The sequence below is a fragment of the Leuresthes tenuis genome, unplaced genomic scaffold (assembly GCF_036924035.1).
Source record: "Leuresthes tenuis unplaced genomic scaffold, fLeuTen1.0.hap1 SCAF_16, whole genome shotgun sequence".
Lineage (NCBI taxonomy): Eukaryota > Metazoa > Chordata > Actinopteri > Atheriniformes > Atherinopsidae > Leuresthes > Leuresthes tenuis.
The window spans coordinates 18216698-18238895 of NW_027325370.1; the positions used below are offsets into that span (position 1 = coordinate 18216698).

Sequence of the window (22198 nt, forward strand, 5' to 3'; positions counted from 1 at the left end):
TCTGAACATTGTTCTCAACTATTACCGTGTCACATACTTTTGTGTAGTTTTGAGTGTTACCTGCAGGAGAATGAGATGCTGGGTGGACCTTCTGAGGACATTGATTGGAAGATCTCAGATTAGCTCAGGTGAGCCACACTATCAGCTTTCAGCTGAGATGAGGACGCCAGCGGGGGAGGGAGACACTCAATCCAGAGGTGTATCCGTTGATCCCAACAGTCTCCTGTAAAGGTTTGCTAAACTACCACCTGAAAAATGAGGCGTGTGTTGGTGATGATCCTCAGCTTTATTGCTGTGGTTTGGCACCAAATGAATCCAACAAAGGACCGCTGACTGTTGTTATCCCTGAAACTTTGGTTCTCAGAGTAAATTTGCAGCACTCTGAAGTCTGCAGTAATTTAAGTCTTCAGAAATTTAAACCCCAGTGTGTAAGTCCATTAAATAAGTGCACATACTTCTCGTAACAAACACGGCATGAAATCTAAGGTTTGCTCCTCACTAAATGAATGAATCAATTCCATTATTCAACTGACATTTAAGAAAGCAAATCAAGTTCATGGAAATGGAATGCATTCCATGAACTGTTTTCGAGACAATAGTCTGATTCACATCTACGTATCTAGATGGTGTGGTTGACTCGTCCGAGGTTGATGTACTAGTAGCTCATGTATGACAAATCTGAACTAGCTTTACTCCGAAACACAAACAAAATGTAGACATTGAGGAAGTCGTTCTTCCTGCTGTTTGAGCTCATATTGAGTGTCTTGGCCATGCAATGATAAAGTTTCAGCCACAACTTCATAACATAACTCCCATGTATCACTAACTGACTAAGCAAAGATATGTCTTAGATTCTTTGGTGCTGATGATAAAAAGTCAGATTATCACCAAAGTCAGTACATCCAAAGGGGGAAACCAAATGTGTGCAGAAAATTTCATGCAATCGATCCAACAGCTGATGAAAACTTTAACTCAACAGCACAGATGTCAAACACTGCGACGGCAGAGGAAATGGCAGAAAAGTGGATTCATCCTCTGCACGTTTGTGAAGAATTCCACAGAATATCGCTTTAAACAGATCCTTCACCCAACCGCAACATCTGGGTTAGTTCAGTTTTGAAAAGCTCGTGCGGATACAATGTCATAGAAATGTGCTTATAGACACTGGACTGCATAAGTAAAAAGCATGTTCGGGTGCACCATGTAAGCATAGATCAAAAACATGTCGGAAGCCAATCTTCATATTCAACTTGTCGTCACTTTATTGTTTTGTCGTTGTACATTTTGTCATTGGACATTCTGTAAAAGAAACAAGGAGAAAGTAACAGAAACAAGTTCCTCTGAAAGTCATCATGAGCATCATGCTTTTGGCTTAAACAATGACAGGAATCATTACAGAGCGCCACAAACAGCAAGACGCAACAAATACAAAGCTGTTTTCCTTTATTTACATTGTAAAACCCTCGATCACACATGTGCACGCATGACTCGGGCCTCTTAAAATCTGTAAAAAAAAAGAAACGAAAAAAAAAAAACTCCCCTGGCATGTGCACCCGAGCAGGAGAGGAGTCTGCCTTTAAATAGGACAGCAGAGAAGTGTCAGAGCTCTGAAGCTCCTTGACGCACCACAGAGGGCTGCGGGGCGGTTCAGTAAATAGATGGAAATAAATCAAAGAGTAAGGATTCACGTTTGAAGTCGGCCAACATAGAGGCTTTACTGTGAGGTGATTTTCTGTACCGAGTGGCAGGGATAACTCGAGGTTTTTTGGACTCGTCTCGTCCTCTCCAAGCAGCTACAATGTCGGGTTGTTCAGATTACTTAGAGGGAATCAGAGGGGGGGGGGGCAGAGTGAGTCATTCATTCTCTGAACTTTCACAGGCCTGAGGAGGGTTGATGCAAGCACCCGTCCCTCCTCCATACACCACCTGTACATCTGTGCAAAAAATAAAAAAGTGACAAATGTTTCAGCAGTTATTAGTATGTATGCTGGATGGGTTCATCTGCCATCCATCACAAAACTACAACTTTTTTTTGTGTGTTCAGGGGCTTGCAAATATATTTTCCAGTAATGCCACAATCATGCTCCTCTTCATACGAATGGACCCGATTTTGAGATTTAAAGTAGATTCAGACCAATGACGACACCCAGAAAGGCTTAGTTTGACTTATTGTGATATATAAATAATTTTCTTGTTCGGGGTTAATGAGAAGATCAGTGAAAGAAGAGGCTGTCGTCTGATGGCTAAGCTAACAGTATATACATTTTTATCTTTAAAAAAAAAAAACAAAAGCTAGAGTTTCACTGGGCTTTGTGACCTCTGAAAGAAAAGCCAAATCAAATCAATAAGGTCGCATTTTGGCCAATGCACTCTGCCTCTACTGCACTTTTCACAACTATTTGCCTGTTTACAACCACACAAACATGACTTTTTTTTCTTTTTTTTTTAATTAATCCGAGAACTTCAGGTAGCTAAATCTGTTCCCATCCTACAGATTTTGCAGAAATGCATTTATAGAGAGATTAAACTCGGCATGAAGGCTTTCTAGTAAACAGTACTGCAAGCAGGGGGTTAGCTTAGCTTAGCAGAAAGAATTTAAACAGGGGAAGCATGTCCGGTCTGTCCAGATTATAAAAAGTGTACCTTGCAGCAGCCCTAAAACTCACATGTAATTATAGTTTATTCTGCACAGACATCACCATCTCAAATGGTAAAGGACAAGTCCAGACTGTAACCCCCCAGAAAGTCTTTGCTCAGATTTAACATCTCAACTTTAAGGTCTTAATTGTTGCACCTTGGAGTTACTTGCATTTGGACTGAGCTACCTTTGGACAGAGCCATGCGATCAGTTTCACAGTCACCACTCTTTTTACTCAGCATCAACCTCCTCATCGAGTTCTTGCCAAGAAAGTTAAAAAGTGCATTTCACAAAATGGCACACCAGTGGATCGATAGAAGCGTTTTTCGAGTTTAAATACAGCAAAATCCGACACTCGTCTACGAGAAGCCTTGTAAGAGAAGTTCTTTCTGAAGTAGGTTTTTAAAATCAGGCTCAAGCAATCTCATAGATTTATTTTAGAATTTGAAAAGTGGGGGACGAACATGAGCAACTTGGGCTGAAATGTGCAAATAAGTGACACCGGCCTGTACACAAACTGCACAGATTTACCAAGAACACTGAGGATTACATGTCAATGCTCCGCATCCCAGGACACCTCGTGTGCTGTCAAAAGCCGTTTTCACTCATGTACGCTCGTCCCGAGACTTTCCAGAGAGATGTTCAAGAGAGGTGGCATGTCAGAACACAAATGTCCGCAGCTTTCATTCCAGACTTCTTGCAGAAATTTTCGCAAAAAAAAAACAAACTTTGGAAGATCATTGAGTGAGTTAATGTGTTAATTCACCAGCTGAACATGTACGATTCATACTCTGTTCCTAAGACAGCATTGTGGATACGTTCAGATGCATGTTGGGTCGATATTAACACAAAAACAGTCTTAAAGGAGCCTCATCTGCAATTTTCAATGTGTTGTAAACAAAAACAACAAACAGCCATTTTTGCATCATGTCCTGCTTCCCTTCCTTTGCACTCCAGATGCCCCCCCCCCCCCCCCCCCCCCCGGTAATTTTGAAACCTTCTGCTGTGAAGTGCGGGAGTGAACAGATGTCTGAAGTGAAGTCTGGACCGATCTGTCTGCACAGTTTCGTGAAAATCTCATGTTCATGAGTGAAAACAGCTGAAATTACATCTGTGTATTTCTGCTTCATACACAGAGGGAATGTTAGCTGGCTTTGACAGAGAGAAAAAAAAAAAATCAATCTGATCATGCATAAAAACATTTCATACGTTAGATTTAAAATAATGGCATGAAGAATCACTTCTCAACAAAAATGGTCCTTTGATATACCTTTTAAAACTCTTTCCATTACTGCATAGTTCAGCAGGCTCCGGCACTGCTACAGCTGCACTGACACGTTGTTAATGAGCAAAAGAAAAAATAAATTCTTTGTTTAGGATAGAAAGAGTTAATCCTCCGTGTCATCTGTCCAGTGCCTGCACCCAGTAGTCCGCTGCCACTGCTGTGGGGCTGTTTCGTTTCGAGCAAATGGGCCAGTATTTCAACATGAATAACAGATGCAATGACTTTGAAGGAGAATTAAAGATTTTAAGCTGTGTCACACCAGGACATGGAAACTGAAGTAAAAATAACAGAACATTTAATTTATCTTTTCTTGTGTCACAATGCAAAACTTCCCAACATAATTTTCATCAGTTCAATGTAACAAACGTTTCGCCATAACGCCCCCCGCCCCCCCGATTCTTCCCTGATCGGAAAAGTCTCTGAACTGAAACCACCCAAAGTCACATCTGAAAACAGAATCAGCTGAAAGACGCCCGAGATGCAAGTAAAGCCTAATATTAATTCTGCAGCAACAAAAACTGGCTAAGTTAGACTCGACACATGGAGGAAACCAAGGAAAAGAATGTGGAGAAAACCATCATCTGACAAGCTTTGGCCCGCTGCGTGCAGGGTGAGGCGGCGGAGGACATAAACGGTCCGGCCAGAGGAAGACTCCCTCTGGGTCTCTGTCCTGAAAAGAAGAAAGGGGGCAGGAGAGAAACAGCAGGTTTAGCTCTGCCACCTTGCTGTTTTTTCCACCAGGAGGCCAGTAGGTGGAGCTGTTGCACCATAAAACGCACCCCCTTTCTTCCCTCTGCATACAAGTCAGTGTTTGTTGGACATGAAGAATAAAAAAAGACATAAATTTAAAAAAAAAAAAAAGGTGAGAAAAACGAAACGAAACAAAAAAACCATTGAGAACAGCAACGCCAGCGATGATTCAGTCGATCTTGACCGCAGCATAGATTTTCCTGATGAACATGTAGGCGGCGTAGAAGCCAATCGTGCCCGTTAGCAGCCAGAAGGACAGCACCATCAGGGTGGTGTAACCAAAGTACAAGAGAGAGGGGATGAACTCCACGATGTCCAGCTGGGAAAAACCAGAGAGAAGAGGAATTGGTAGTTTTAACATATACTTCACTTTCATCTAATTTAAAGGGATCTTCCAGTAATTCAGCAACAACTTCCATACAGTTGGTGGCCTTGCAAAAGACACTTAAAACCAATTAAATAAAAAAAAAAAGAATCAATAAAAGGCCAAATTCAAAGCAACAGAGGAAAATAATCAATGACTTGTTTTCTTGAAGAGGAGCCTTTCACAGAGGTGTAAAAGCTTCTGTTCTGGTCTAAAAAGAGGAGCGGAGCCTGAGAGAAAGATACGATCTCAGCAGTTACACCAGTGGTTGTCACTGGTCCCTAATAAGGAAGATAGACAACCACTGGTGTAAGTGGAAAAAAGCTTGGTGACTGTTCTTAAAGACCAAACTCACATTTTTATCATCCGCCCCGAATGGTTTTCTTTTTGCTTAAACTGTAGCGGTGATACTCGCACTGATCGTAAACACAAAGCCAATAACGGGTTACTCAAGTGGTTTTAAAATGTAACCTGCGGGTTAGTAACCAGAGCAACCCAAAGAGTGAAACCCCGATGGCACTAACAGAACGTCCAACTGAACAACGGTGCTTCCTCAGCTGCAGCCAGCCGGGCTGCACAGTGTTTGCTGTGCTTTTTACCTTGTTGACAAAGTAGAAAACGGCGTAAACAAGGACGTAGAAAGCAGAGCCTCCTGACACCAGGAACGTTCTCCACCACCACCGGTAGTCCTGACAGTGGGGAGGACAGAGATGACACAGCATATAAGTGATGCAGATCAACCTCAGCCTGGACAACAGGCCTGTTGCTGCCTCCACACTGTAATGCACCTCATACACTTTCACAAAACCTCACAGCAATACTGACATGGAATATTTTTTTAAAACTCTTTATATTTTGTAGCTAATGGCTTTCTTTTCATAACAATAATAATAACAATGATTTAAAATAGACTTATATGACATGTTGACATTTTGGAGCGTCTGAACCATGTTTCTACAGCCCCAACATCTCAAACACAGTACCATAATGCTCGCATCATGATTTATTCATTCTGTCTACAAACTAAATAGTGGGATTGATTTTTATCTGAACTTTGATCCAACATATCGAATCAGGCCGTCTTTATAAGTCGAGCAACACGTGAGACGTTGTTCTCCATTTGATGGCAAGCATACACCGTGACAACAAGATCTCTGGATCTTAACATCCACTACTGATAGCCCAAAAAGAGGTAAAAATCAACTTATTGTGTATAATACAGAGTGAGGTAAAATAAAGCGCACAGCACTCGAGCCTGAATGTCCTTACCTCTGCACAGAGCTGGAAATAAACCATGACGATGCTGATCTGAGAGCAGGACACCACCAGGATGATGAAGACCAGAAACAGGAAGCCAAAGAGGTAATAAAACTGATTCTCCCAGATGGCCTGTAGGTGGCAACAAACCAGCGTTGATGTTGGCACTAAAGCTACCAACGAGGCATCAGTTTGACAGTCTATTAATGTAACAAGAAAATATTAACAGACAAATATTAACAGTCCAGCTAACAGCTCTACTTACACTGAAAATGAAGAACAGCTCAATGAACATGGCACCGAAAGGTAAGATCCCAGCCATGAGGATTCTAAAGAAAAGAAAAGGAAACACAACTTAGAAATAATGCACACCTCAACTGAGAAGTCCAAACCCATCGACAATAAGAGCAAGACGTGAGGTTTGATAAGCACTTACCCAACAAACTTGTTCATGTACCACCGCTGCTCTGGGACCTGCCGAGGGATCTGATTGGTGCGCACTGGGTTATCATACGGCTGTTTGCGGAAGCCAAAGTAATATCCCAGGTAGACCAAAGGCATGGAGATGCCGAACCACATGCACAGCAGGGCGAGCATAGTGGTGAAGGGAACCTGAAGGACACAGGGAGAATCATCAGGACGACCCATTTTAAAAAACTTATCCAGACCTGGAGAATACTAAAAATCCACACTCTAAACTGCATAGGAACCCTGAGGTTTACTCTGCACGTATGCATTATGCCTACAGTTTAAACTGTTTAGACTCACCGCTCCAGATGAGTGTTCACCCCAGATGAAACAGTTCAGGATGAAGCAGATTCCCAAAACCACTGCAGGATACAAAGTTGCTGTCTGCAAAGGAAACAAGTCCAATACAAACTAAGCCTCTGTGTTGCACACAAACGTTTCTTCATTTCCACGTAGAAAGTTGGTGGAGGGATGTGGCATAAAAACATAAGCAGATGGCAGTGATGAGTGGTAACTTTTTAACACCGACTCACACAAAATGCTCCTTTCCTCCACCGATGGCCCTTCAGTGTGCGGTACAGTCTGCCAGCAAAGTAGCCACCAAACACACTGGAGGAGGAGAAACATCCACATGAGAACCATTAAAAACACGCCCGCTTTGAAAACCTCCTAATTCCAGACATTTATGGGACTTTCTTAACGAGAATTAGAGCGATGAGCGTCTTACCCCATAAACATAAAGAGGAAGCAAGCGGTGGTCATCAAAGCTCCTCTACTAGATGGAGACAACATGCCCAACATGGCAACAACTGTGACACACGAATAAAAAGTTAAATGAGTGGACTTGCATTGCTCGGAAACAGCCAGCCTGGCTTCATTTTCAAAAATGTCTACCAGCACATCCAAAGTGCTCTGTAAGTGATCAACTGCATTCTGTTTTTAATCTGTGCGAAATCAGAAACTGGAAGGTAGTAAAGGGGGATTTTGTGATGGAATTGTACATTCGCTAACCGATCCACACCCTGGAGTCTGCTTTATGGCACAGTAAAAGGGGAAAATTAAGATCACCAAGGCACGGTGTTAAGCTATCAGTCACCAATGCCTGCTTATCGCTTATAGCTGGTAAAAGACACAGCCTCCACCATGCTCTCAGGCATTTTAACTGCGTCTTATTGACAGAGTCGCAGCAAACTGACTGACACTACGTCCAAGAAATTCGCTGAAAATGCTTGTAAAAACCCTAACATTTATTGGTTCGCAAATTTGCTGCTTTTCCTTTTATTCGACATAATTTGAGGCCTCAGGCTGTTCGTTGGAAAGCAGGCAGTGTATTTCAGTTTCTTTCCCTAGCCATTAAAACAGAAAAACTCTTTTAAAACAGATTAAATAAGATTGTGTGTGAAACATGCAGCCTTATGTTTATACTACTTAATTCAAAACCAATCAGCTAATCATTTATAAAGGATTCTAAACACTATCTTTGCAGTTAGATTCTTATAAGACAACACGAATGAGCCCTCTGACCACATGATAACATTGATTTAACCTTCTAATTCTCTCTCGTTTCACCTATCTCAATAAACCATGGAGGAGAAATCACCCAGACTAAGCAGTCATGCGCAGTTTATAAGAAAGTGATGACAGAGAAAAACTCACAGATGACAATGAGGATCATGCAAAGGAGCTGGATCCCTGAGCCCAGCAGAGAGCTGAGGATCATGGGATACTGCGGCGGTCTGAAGACGTCACCGTGGACGTTCTTCCATCCCGACTCCTCCATGGTGTCCTCCTGGTTACAAAAGCAGAGACAAGAACTCAGCGAAAACTAAAATGTTTTCATTCTGAATTACTGGCAATTCAATTCTCAAAGAGATTAACAACCTTCCTGCAAAGAAAACACCTTTTTAGTCAGGTTTGGATTTTCTTACTATGTCATCTTCTCTGTTGTAGTTGGCGATGTCCTTCCTCAAGGTGCGGATGATGATCATGCTCAGAATACCTGAGAGAGAAAAGCCAGGTGGGGACGGGGATGTTTCACAAGTCAGAATTCTGTTGGTTATATACTATAGATTCCCATCATATTATTAAGCTTTGTGCAGAAAATGCACAAAACTTACTGCATATGTGTGAGAGTTTTCACGAATGGGCAGATTTGACTTTTAGTACAATATTCTGTTGAGGCCAGGCAGCGTGATGCTATAAACTTAAACTATGATATCTATAGTAAATTTAGCTGAATCCCTTTTAGATATTTATCAATTCTCTGTTAATGGAACTTTAGGAGCCACAGACAGAGTATCGCTTCCCACCTTCAACTCTGTTCAAACATTGTAAAACTATTCCATGCAAGGCAATGGCGAGTTTTAATGTGGGAGTCATGCACTAAAACATGTTGAAACTAAAAGCCTGAAGAGTACAGGCGTGTCTTCACACCGCTGCATCAGAATTGCCATTTGTTTCATGCTTCGCTCTCTATAATGTTTAGTCTTTTTAAACTGGTCAAAAAAAGCAACAAGCACCTGCTAACATCTAACTTTTGAGTGCAATAAGAACGTCCTTAATTGGTATTCAAATGACTCGGCTTTTCTTCTGACTGGCCTTGATGGGAACAAAACAATGGAGCACACACATTAATGCTCAATAAATTAGTGCTGGACTTGGATTTCAATGGTGAGCACAGCCTTCTTTTTCTTTAAAAAAAAAAAAAAAAAAGAACACGCTGTTACGGACAGCAACGGTGAACTTGAGGACAAAAACTGATGAAATGGATCAATTTCACCCGACTGCCAGAGAGCTGGCAGCACACCCTGAGTCCTGCTGTCCAGGCAAAAGAAATAAACCAGCCCAATTATCTCAGAAAGTTTATCATCAGAATTATGATCCCATTCTTTTAGTTACTGACTTTTCCCACGGGAATTAGAGCTAGCTTCTAGACAGGTTCTGCATACATTGTAGCCCCAGAGGATAATCTTGTTACCACTGGCAACGGGGAAAGAATTTCATTTAAATGGGTGCACAAGCACTTTGTGTTGCTGATGTCAGTTAAACCTCGTTCCCGATCATCTGTTCCAACAAGTCCTACAAGTAGGAGGAGCTGGTTTTTAAGATTTGTTACACATGAAACCAGCTGTTTGTCAGTAGTGCACAGGCAGAACTGTTAAGAAAAGAGGATTACTGCTTAATACACTCCCAATGATGCAGCAATATGGCTCATTTCTGATGTTTTTCTTATGTTTTTGAAAATAAAAAACAAAAATCAAACCGTACGTAAAATGTTCTGATGATGAAATATAAATAACAATTGCAGAAGTTCAGATGGTCATTTAGCTCCATCAGTGGCAAAGATATAGCATTTAATCGCAGTGACAAAACTAAAATTGACTGACTTTGTCGAAAAGTGTAAATAAAGACATAGCACCCAGGTCTAGTTGATCTGCACCTTTAAGAAATGATAGTTGAAACCGTGAAGGAGATATGCTACTTCAGACGTACCTGACAGGAAGAAGACAACCACCACAGAGTTTACTATGGAGAACCAGTGAATCTGCACGTCGCTCATGGTCAAGTATGTGTCCCAGCGAGACGCCCACTTCACCTCACTCTCCTGCACACAGCAGACAAGAGGCTCAGCTTTCTTAGATAGTTAGAAAACTTAAAACAGCCGAAAGAGTCCTTGAAGGCGAACCTTGTTGCTTGGTATCAATAAGACATTTATTCTACAAGTATTTAGTCAGTGGCTTGTTCTTTTGTTTTGATTTTGCATCACTTTCTTATAAACAGGAATTTAGGCAGCTTCATCAGATTACAGACGGGTTTGATTCATGGTTTCAGTGCTGCATTCACTGACCTCCCACTGGACAGAGTAGGTGAAGAGGACCTCATTCTCCTTCGCCGGGTCAATCTCCTGAGGGGCGGAGCCACTGGCTTCAGGCAAGGTGCAAGTGGTTCCCGTTGCTGCAGCTTTCAGATCTGAGAATTTCAATGAAGAAGAACTCTTAGTGACCATGTGCGAGTCAACACCCTCACTTCCTTCCACTCAAACTGGATCTGAATCATTATCCAACTGAAAGCTTTTCAAAAAGAGTATGTCACTACCAACCTTCCACTTTGACACTTTGGGGTACGACCTCAAACCGCACCACCCTGTAGTCATGAAGCTCACCCTCCTCCACTTTCTCCCTGTGGAAGTACAGGATGAAGGACAGGTGGTTGTGCAGATAAAACTGTTGAAGAGAGATGGACATGGGACAAAACAAAAATCGGTCATTTATCATTTACAGAGCTGCATAGATTCTGGTTCATTAAGGAAAGTTTGATGCTACACAAAAAAAAAAAGGTCTCACAGCAGACAGCGGCCACTCTGAGCCGTGAAACATCAGTACCAGGACAGCCAGGGCGGCCCCTTCCCTCCTCTATCCTCAGAATCTACACTTTCAGCATTTTTCTTAACTTTGTTCTGCATGTGTAGTTTGGATCTCTACCTTCAGTTTTCTTATTTGATTTTTGAGCTGTGGCTTAGGTGCTGAGTTACTGATGAGTCAAACTGAGACTTTGATACAGTTGCTACTGATGACTGAGAGCGAGACAGTTATTTCTAAAGAAATCGAGAGAAATAGAATTTGAGTTGGTATCAGAGCAGGCAGAGACCACACGGCACTTCACCGTGAGCCTCTTTCAGACGCGCTCTGCTTTCCATGACTCTGACTGCAACTAAACATTGTTTAGCACAATCTTAATAATGACATTTCTGTAACAATTTCAACCGCATGCAGTCTCAATAAGTGATAGAGACGTGCACATCAGAGGTGGGTCTCAATCTGGCACGTGATGCTTTTCAAAGGAATCCAACAGATGTCATGATTACAGAAATGAATTACAGCACTGTCGACAATTTCCCACTCAATAATGGTGCTCTTTCCCCACCATTATTTCATGCAGCAGCTGTTATGTTTACAGTGCAACTGAGAAGGAAAGATCCTGCTGACTGTTCACATTTAGCTGATGCTGCGGCTCCTGCTCAAAGCCGACAGCCATGATGATGGAAAGAATTAACAGAGGTGAAGTGAAACATCAGCGTCGCTCCCAACTGAAAGTATGACTAACACCTCACTGGTTTTACATTAAACTTAAGCACGTTGAGAAACACTTTCAGCTGCTCACACCCACCCACAGTGCGCTCCCATACCGATATGAGTTGTTAAGGCAATATAACATGGTGTGCAACTCCAAAGTCCACGTAGAGTCAGAGCTTTGTTCAGCTTTACGTACAATCTGTGATGTACGTTTTTTTTTTTTTTTTCAAACCCTGTTCTGACCAGCATCATGGCGGCAGAATGATGGTCTGAATGCCGTGTTGTGTTGCCAAGGGAAGCTTTACAGATGTAGTACAACGTATTTATTCATTTATTCATGTTAAAATTACATATTAATCTCAAACCCGACAGGGGGAGCAAGCAAAAGGGGGGAAAGCAAAGAAAGAAAAAAATAAGAGAGATAAACACAGGAATAATATAAGAAAGCAATTATCAGAAAAAAAACCCGGACAACCAGCTGCTACATCTGTAAAGACAATAAAACAGCAGGCATCCTGTGGCCTCTGTGGGGAAACCAGGCAGAGAACGAGATGATGGAGTGACGCCAGATTCTGGGAGACTTTCGGCAGAATCAAACATGGTGCGCCTGAACTAACAAACATTTCAGCAACTTCGCCAGCTTAACCTTAAAGGAAAAAGTGCCCGAGCTCGAACGCTCTGGACAGCCTGGAGGATCATACTGACGAGTGTTTTGACCCGATCGTCACGGCGAAACCAACCTTTAACCCCTTAACAAAAGATAAATGACAGTTTTTATCTTTTTGATCTTTCCTAGTTTTTCAGAGGCTGAGGAATGAACGATTTTAGTGGGCAGGGGGTTAAAGCCCAATTTGTCCAAGAGGTTAACACGGTTTTAACACCAGTGATTACTTTAGCAAAAACGTGCTCATACGGGTCATTTCAGAAACAACGCTGTGATTTCTCAGCAGCTCCTCTTTTTAGCAGTCTGGAAAGGTTGATGAGCGTCAGCGGATCCAAAATGGATGCATGTTTGTGCTGTTTCCAGTTCAAATTAGGATTTAAATGAACTGCAAAATCCAACTTTATGTCAACCGAGTTTGACTACGTTGTAAAACTAAATCTGCAACTGGTTTATGTTCACATTTCCAAAGACCTGTGTGCACGAATTGTTTCTGTTTCGCTCAAAAAAGGGATGTTGTAAGTCTTATACTTCGCCTGACGTCTCTAAACAGCACACTGTATGAGGACGGGGATACACGAGCTAATAATTACCTTGTTGTTGTCAACAAAGCCGAGTCTGTACCCATGTTCAAACTGGATGTCTTTCGCGATGTCTCTCTTTTGCTCCTCCTCTCCTCCTGCTTCTCTGTTGGGATAAAACTCTAACCTGGTGGCCACTGGGAGGTTATCCGCAATACTGAAACAACGCGAGAAAAGGTTCGGTTAGTCTGGGAAGGAAAACTTTCTCTTTTGTATAAAAGAACGGGTTTGAACACGTTCCCCTGCTAAGAAGAGAGAGAAGGAACACTCACAGGTGAACGTAATACTCCTCCTGGATTCGCTCAGCAACCAGCTTACTCTCGTCTATGCTGAGCTTTTTCTTGGGACACACCAGCTCGCATTTCTTGTTCTTGCTCATTTCAACATTGTAAAGGGTGTTCACGATACGGTCCCCACGCAAAACCTCACCTATAAAAAGAAAGAAAGAAAGAAAGAAAACAGAGTTATTCACAAACATTAACGATTACCAGGTTACTCCTGGCTGGAAATGTCACAAACAAGTGAGAAAAGAAGGTAAAACATTGTAATATAAATGTCAATTTAAACTTTTTAAACAGAAGAATATTACTATTATTATTCTCTCAGTAGTCAACAGCAAAGCCTTTATTGGTAATTACATCTATTACAGGAACTATTTGATTGCTGCAATGACAAATAAAGACTGCCACGGATTACTGAGGAATAATAAATACTTAAGTATGTAACTCATGAGGAAACTGTGCCGGGATTGTTAAGATTGTCCATTTTTGTCTCGAGCTGAATCTATAAGGATGAGAGATTGATAACCAAATGGTCACAAGCTGTGACTGATGGTAACTGATGGTGGCCAAGGTGAGCTTAAGTGGAGCATTAAGTCTGATTCAGACAGAAAATTTACTAAAACTTTGTCTCTAACCCCCACTGTAGAGAAACCATAACCTTTTAACAACCTTTTTTGCCACTGTGAAGCTTTCCAAAAGCTGCAGCAAGTCAAGAATGGAGGATTGTTTTTTTCTGCGAACATTCTGTCCATTTATATGAATGGGAATTCATTATTTTTGCATTTGAAAAAAAAAAACAACACTAAATTTAATCTAAAAAGTAATACACATCTCAAACTAAATTAAATTAAGGTCAATTATCATTGATTGTTATTGGTTGATAGCAACATAAAAAACATCTATGAAAATATAGGTAAGAATGATTTAGGAATTGCTATATATTATTGACACTTTCACACCAAGATAGTCCGGGGGACTCGGTTCGATTGGGCAGGGAATGAAGAAAAATGTCTTCCCTTCACTTGGTCTGTCATAAGAGCTTGAATAAGGGCAACTGGAATTCTTCTTGGATCTTGAAGATGTTTTTCCTCTCATCCGAAAGGCTTTTTCAGGTGTAAACTAGATGGTGTGGAGCATGAGCTTATAAGCAGAGAGGGTCTTTGGTTTGGTTCACACTGCACTTCTGAAAGCAGATCAATCCACCTGGACAACATCACGCCATCATCACCACAGTTCGGATGAGCTTTCACATCTGCCCAAATGAAGCCGGCTATCCGAGGAAACTCTGGTCCGTTTAAAGCAAACCAAACAGCTCTGGTGTGAAAGCGCCCTAATTGTATTCATTTCAAACACGTCAGACATAAGAAACGATCCAGAAGAACTTTCCAAACATCCGCTGCAGCCACTTACCCAGGTTCTCTCCCTTGTACACAACAGGTTCTGGCTTACAGAAAGGCAGGGAGTAATATTCATAAGGAAGCTGGGTACGAGAGCTGGTCAGCTTCACAGCCTGAAAAACAAGTGACTTGGTCAACACAGGATTATGCCAAACCCACACTCAGAAGACCAAACAACACTGTACTCTGGTTAGGGTAAGTGCCACTAACGCATCTTAGTTGATCTCATTCCCGGTGACCTACTGGGTCTTTGCTACCTGTGCTTTTGTTTTCACTCTAAAATAAACCATTAATGGGGGAAGTTTCATATACACTAACCACCTTTCATTAAATAATTAACAGTAAACCTAATCAGATTCCAGATAGTAAACTACTAATCATTGGACTTGTTGTTAACATAGATCAGATTTTAGTACAAATTCTGAAGTCTGTCTGCTGCTGCTAAAAATGATGGAATTATCAACTGTCATCAGCTTTTTGATTTGTTGAAAAAATAAAACAGATATTTCATTTAAAAACTGAACATTCTGTTTTTTTTTACAGGTGAAAAGGAAGAAAAAAAACAACAACTATTGTATCACCTTGTAATTTGCATTTCTGAAACAAATGACTGCACAAGTTTAAATATGCAAATGAGTTCTTGCAGAGCTTAGAGAGCTGTTGCACCTGGCCGACAGGAAACATGGCCCCGACTAAAGAGCCGTCAGTGGAAACAAAGGGGGGGGAATATAAAACTAAAATAAAGGAAGCAATTTAACTCGGAGTTTGGCAAAAAGATGTTGGTTGTTCCCAGTCAGCTGTGTCGAAGTTAAAAAGTGAGAGCAAAAGAGAAATATGCACGGCGACCAAATTTCAGGACAGACGACTCAAAGCAATACGAATGAAAAAAGAAAGCAGGGGATGATGCTGGAACCTTCGTTTGGTTCAGGTCCACTGAAACAGAGAAACTCATTGATGATATGGGGTTGATATCAGGTGAAGAACCGGGGAGGATTGCAGTTATTAACTCTGCAGTAAATGCCCAGGTGGACACTTTTATAAATCAACCAATCAAAAGTATGTTTGGTTATGATCAAATCGTTTTTCAGGATTATAATGCATCTTGCCACATAGTGAAATATGTAAATATAAGTCAAATAAGACATTACCTCAACAACACGGACATCAAATAAAGTTTAACATTTGAAATCGCTTGTTACAAAGTGTGTAGTCACCTAAATTCTCCAATAAATAAGTGATTTCAGTGCAAGCCTGCATGTTTACGCCCGATTACTCAGAAGTTATGTATTTTCATGAAGTTTAAGTGATCTAAGATTCATGTTTTTATTGTGGAAACTCAACTCGAACATAATGGCTTCAGGTCACTCCATGAAGAACAAATTTTAAGTATGATGAACGACTTTATTACAATCTTTCTGGCGAATAAATGAATCGAACTCAGGTTTAATCTTACCTTAATGTCTACAATCTCACCCTCGTGGAAGTCTCGAGGAGCAACTCCGGGAACGTAGAAGGGCCGGACCAGAGGCAGCAAGGACAACAGCAGTAAGGCCCACCACGTCTCCTGCAACGCACGTTGCTAATGATTTACCAGAGACACCCACATGCAACTCAACACACACCGACGGGTTTTCACAGATCAAAATAAACGTGTGTGTGTGTACGCAAGAACAGGTTTAATTCACGGTGGGACCCAGTGTAAAATGTAAGAATACCATCGTATGCGATTCACTTAAAGCCCTACATTTAATCATAAACAACACAAAGGCAAAAACATCAGAACCTAAAAATACAAAAGTTTGTTGTTTTTAGAAAAAAATATGCTATTTTTTTTAATGGGTTTATGGAAAACTGGGAAGGCTGTGGAACTGGTGAAACAACATTAAGAATAAAACTACAGATTGGATCCCCAATCTGAGCACTTTAAAACACGATCTGAAATGCTAGATGACGCTTGAGATGATGCGCTGATCGTTTTGGCCTAAATTTATGGAAAAAAAAGCAACATCAGGTGAGTAATAACCGCTTTGAATCATTTATCCGTGTTTACAATTAATATACGAGCAGAAACTGGAGATTAATTTTGAGCTGGGCAACTGAAAACTACATATTTCCGCCGGTATATGGTACACTTTTGCAAGAGAAATCCACAGATTACACACCAAAAAAAAACCTATAGCACTTCTGTCAGCATGCATCGTCAAGATCGTGTAAAACCTAACCGCTAAATACAAAATACTTATTTAAAAGGACCCCGATGAAGTGCTGTCAGGGCAGCAGCTAGTCTCCCTGGGGTCCACACATAAAAACACAACAACACATAAAACTACATTCAGCTCACATCAATTGAAATACAATCTTATACCCACAACTCAAAACCCCTACCTAACCCGTATCCCACCAACAAGGCACTAAAAACTTTGGTGGACATGCTACATTGCCAGAGAAGTGAACAAGTAGCAAAACAAAGCAAAACAGATTAAATGGAGTCCATAGCAACTGAATCCACAAAGTACTAGTCCTGTATAAAACAGTTTTTTGCAGGTTAGGGTACTTGGTGCAGAAACTACTGCCTGAGATGCTGTGCACTGTGCATTCTGTATGCATAACAGCAGAGTGGCCCAAGGTGCTCAACTGGGTGTCTGCAGGCCAAATCTGTCACTCAGTGAAAATATTTGGAGCATTATGAAACGAGAAATACTTCAAAAACTGATCCCAAAGGCCGAGCAGCTGAAACACAATCCCGAGCTAAAATACGACAACTTTTCCAGTTGAAAACTACGGCAAATCTCAAAGTCTCTTCACTTCCCAAATGCTTTCATAGTTCCTAAAATAAGAGGCGATTCAGCACTTTTTTTTTTTTTTTTAAATTGGTGATAGCATATTTCTCAGTGTCCTGGACATTAAATCTCACTTTTCTGAGGAGATAAATACAATTACACTGATAAGAATAGTCTTTTGTGCATTTATTCAGGCCTTACTGTAGGAGGGTTTCCAACAACATTCAGGCACGACTGGGGTTAAAGCAAAGGAAACACAGATCATCAGTTATCTGTACCGCCTTGAGACACAATCCCAGTGTTCATTCTTTCAGATAAGACAGAAGTAAATGAAAATACAAGCTGAAGCCAAAAAGAAAGACACACAATGAACAAACTGCCCTTTCGCTCCTGCCCTGCTTCACAGAATATTACACACATGAATTCAAAGTAAAAAAATCTATTATCAACTGCTTATTTTCCACCAGATTTAACATGTATGTGTCTTCAGTTAACGATTGAAAGTGAAAGTCTTTGCACTTCTATTTTCATTCCACACATCATCTTATCGTTTTTAGAAAACAGGTCTGCAGCAGAGAGCTCATCTTCATTGTCACAAATTGCTTTTAGACATAACACACAAGCATAAATGGTGCCTGTAACAAGTTTTAAATGAATCTGCCAAAGATACAATCATTTATTTTTATTTTTCCAATCACATCGAAATTCTCCGACTGCTCCTCTAATATTTCACAAAAAAATTAAAAAATACAACTTCAGTGGCTCTTATAGGTTACTTAAGATGAGGGGGATTTCCAAGTCAAAGCAACATGTCAAAGAAATCTACTAGAAAGTACCAGTTAGGGGAAAGATGCATCAACTTCTCCAAAGTAGTGTCCCACATACATGCCTCATAATGCTGTGCACAGTGACATGATAACTGGAATAGATACACAAACAGACAACAACGGAGACATGCGCCAGATTCATCTATCAGTTCTCCCAGACACAAAGGAATGAAACCCTCTTTCTGCCCATGCAGCAGTGTTTGCAGCCTTCTCTTTCCGCAGTGAGATGGACCGGGTGACTGGACCGATTCCGTCTGGGTATTAATCTCTGTTCTCTCAAGCTGACAGATCACTACACAGAGAGCGAACGTCTACAAATGCTATTCAAGGTAAGTTAGCCTGGATCTAAGACGACTTCTGTGTCTGTTACCATGTGAGCGACAGGAGAACGGTTTGAATGAGATGGGACTCAGGCTGCAACGCCGGTTGTTCCGAGCTTCATCACAGCCTGACGCTTGGCCCGTGTTCTGCACCGACAGAACAAGAGGAGGAGAACGTTGTGTCTGCAACAGTGGTGCTTGATGATAAAACCGAGATGGAGGATTAGTGCTGCATTTCTCCAACATGTTTTTGTTTCTGTGCTTCTCCTGCCAACTTCCTTAATAAAAAGGATTGTTGATTTTGTTCAACAGTGTTCTCTGTGTGACTTTAATAAGAGTTCATTTGTGACCATACCTGCATCTTTCATTCCATCGTATAAACTTGTGCTGCGTGACGATAATCATTTTGCATCTTGACTTATTTGTTTTGATACGATATAAAACTTTCTATTTCTGGTAGATAGTTGAGAGAATATTATAGAGCCACGATGAATCTGACAGAAGGGCTTGAACGACACAAATGAGCCATAAAATCAAAACCACTGACAGGTAAAGTGAGCATAATCTTAAACTGAGGAAACCTGAATCCTACTTTGACACCTACCTAGACATTTTCAAAATTCCCACAAAAAAATCTGAGGTCATCACACAACCCCACAAGGCCAGAAGGATCTATTGTTTGCTTCCATTGACACCCTCAGATTGCCTGGTGAAAGTTTATTTGTTAGCAGGAAGAGGAACCACTCAACATGAGATTCAAGCTATGGCTGATCAGCGTACCAGCCATGGAATAAGAGGATTTGTGCCATTCTGTGTGTATTAGATGCATATAAATGTACAGTCTCATGAAGACTCATACAGTGCTTCTTATCAAACATATGTACTCTATATATGCAGCACTTCTTTTCTCTCTCTAAAAAGGATGATCATATTGGGAGCAATGTGGGGTTCATTGTCCTCCCCGAGAACGTGTTGGTTCTTGCAGGGGCTGGGGATCAAACTATCGATTTTCCAAAAGGACGACAACAACTGTACTCTCTGAAACACCTGAAAACAATGGCCTGACAGCAACAGTGTTGCTGTCCCTGAGTCAGTGGCCAACTCTGCACACTGCTGGTGTGGACAAAGTGGGAGGACAGTGGGCTAACGCAGGGCTCTCAGCATTACAACAAAGCAAGGTGGGAACATTTCTTTGCTAAATGTTATCTGCTGGGCACATAAACGCTCTCGCTTCTGGTTTACAGTTATAAACTTTAAGTTTACAAGTCACAAAACCAGATCCTGTTACCTATTCAGTTGTCTCCATTCATTTAATGACACTAATAGAGTAAAGTCTGATAAAAAAATAAAAAAAAATCTAGTAATCCACATACAACTATGATCTATAACTGCCATTTACTGGCAACAAATACAGGAAAATATATCTAAAAATGTTAGACTATTAGCCTTGCAAAGAAAAAAGCACAAGGCAGATATCCCATGTCTGCAGCAAAAGACAACGCTACACAAAGAATGTAATTTCAAAGAGTTAGTTAACTCGTGGCATTGTTGTTAGATTTACCCCCTGCTGTCTTTAAAAAAGGAAATTCATCTAGTTATATAAACCAATCACAATTATATCATGTAATCCTGGTTATATCATTATGTATATAATCACTTTCAGCTGGCTCTTTGAAACTCTGGTTCATTTCTACCCAAAATAAACAATTATTCAGAGCTTCCAGTTCCATAGTCCTGATGCGGATCAGCAGGTTGTCTTGGTTAGAAATATTCAAAGAAATACTCTCTTCAACAGGAATGGCTCACACCCAGTTTATGTAGAAGGAAAAATGCAAAGGAACACAATGTATTGAATGTCCCTCACATTACGTTGCCAAATGTTTGCTAAGGAACTTGTTTCCCAGTTAAATATGAATTACTAGTGAACAAAGACAGCATGGTGACAGACAGGTTGGAGGAGAATAATGTCTCTGCCCTGTCTTAAGTCAAGAATAAACTTATTTGTCTGTGGGTGAAATTAAACAAGTCTACTGCAGAGTGAAGGGAAGGGTGCCACTCTCTAAATGAATTTGTCGCATGTAAGGGTTGAAAATCATTTGGCCAACAGAAATGACATCACTAACGTGGAGCTAGTTACGAGTGACACTGATGCGCTTGTTTCAAAAAGTTACACCAACATGCAACACAACACAGTGCAGTTAGAATATATATTATCTGTCATATTGAATGTTAATTATAGTGCTAAGTCAAAATTTTTATTAAGCAACACAATTACTATAGTTTAAAAAGTGTGCCTGGAGCTCAGGGGTTACTTGATTTAAGTAGAGTGTCTCTCAATCACTCCCGAGACAGTCGTTCACCTTACCATTAGGGGGGGGGAACAGATGTAGTTCTTTTACTTCTTAATCTAAACTTTTGTCAACAGGATGAAGTGCTCAAGGCCATTTTATCACAGGGAATCAAACCCTCTCTAGTTTAGATCTTTTTTTTTTTTTTTTTTTTTTTACAGGCTTTGCATTCCACCAAACTATAACAATTGTGGCCTCACTGTAATACTTCTATTGCTCAACGTCAAAATGATATTTATGGAACAATACTTTGAACAGATTAACTGATACACGTGTACTTGCATTGTAGATTATGATATAAAAGTGAAGGTAGCTAGCAGTCACGGTTGTTACAGTCCGAAACTGCCCATATTATCAGAGGACACATCGCAGTTAGATAACAAGTTATTGACTGTTTTAATTAAGATATTGTTAGTATATTGTGTCTAACCTGTAGTCATCGTACCACCTTTCAGCAGTATAAACACCGAGAATATCCTCAAACTAACGTTTCCTGACTAAACAGTTAGCCGATAACCTGTTAAGTTCGCCTGGTCGACTTGCTTTGCCTGTACAGAAGATGACAGTCTGACATCTAAGTGTGTGGCTATCTAATCCTTAGTCCGCACAATTTTACATTCCAGAGAAAAGATAACAATGGTTTTAAAGGAGTCACAGCTCACTAAGAGTCAAGCTAGCTAACGTTAGCAGGCTAACTCAGTTAGCAAGATCGTCAACATTCCAACAACAGCAAACTCCAGGGAATACACGTTAACATTAAAATAATATTTATAGGCTGAGTTTATGTACTCTGTCACAATTACCACGTGGTGTCTGGCTCAGTTTGAGACAAACGAGAGAGCAACGTGTAGTTTGAAGAAAAAGAGTTCGCTTTTCCACTTACCATAGCCGCGGCCGCCATTTTGAATACGTGTCATAAGTGACGTTACGGAAGTTGCACGCTTCTCGTTTTTCTTTCTGACGATTGAATTTTTTTTCAACACACCCAGATATTTTGTAAAATGACAACTTGTTTTTCGATTAAAAATAAAAGTAATTCGTTACAACTCATGCATTTATATAATAGATAGCCTTTTATTATAACTGATCAAGTTTACGCAACAAAATTGTAGATTATGTTTACAATTGTAGGTATAAAAGAAACCCAGAGATACCTTCCCAAATATCAT

The 22198-nt window shown here is 40.7% G+C and overlaps 1 protein-coding gene across 1 annotated transcript; it reads right to left on the minus strand.

The window, feature by feature from the left end:
* Window positions 1–1238: 1238 nt before the first annotated feature.
* On the minus strand, window positions 1239–21955 carry tm9sf4 (transmembrane 9 superfamily protein member 4). Its single transcript, XM_072367961.1, has 18 exons — window positions 21913–21955; window positions 16208–16318; window positions 14768–14867; window positions 13349–13505; window positions 13089–13233; window positions 10862–10985; window positions 10610–10731; window positions 10255–10366; window positions 8691–8761; window positions 8419–8551; window positions 7490–7571; window positions 7296–7371; window positions 7063–7146; window positions 6731–6906; window positions 6560–6623; window positions 6307–6426; window positions 5637–5726; window positions 1239–4992 (listed from the first exon to the last, which is right to left on the minus strand). Exons 1-18 carry the CDS (start codon window positions 21928–21930, stop codon window positions 4843–4845), a joined length of 1935 nt encoding a protein of 644 aa, XP_072224062.1. The 5' UTR covers window positions 21931–21955; the 3' UTR covers window positions 1239–4842.
* Between the last annotated feature and the right edge of the window lie 243 nt (window positions 21956–22198).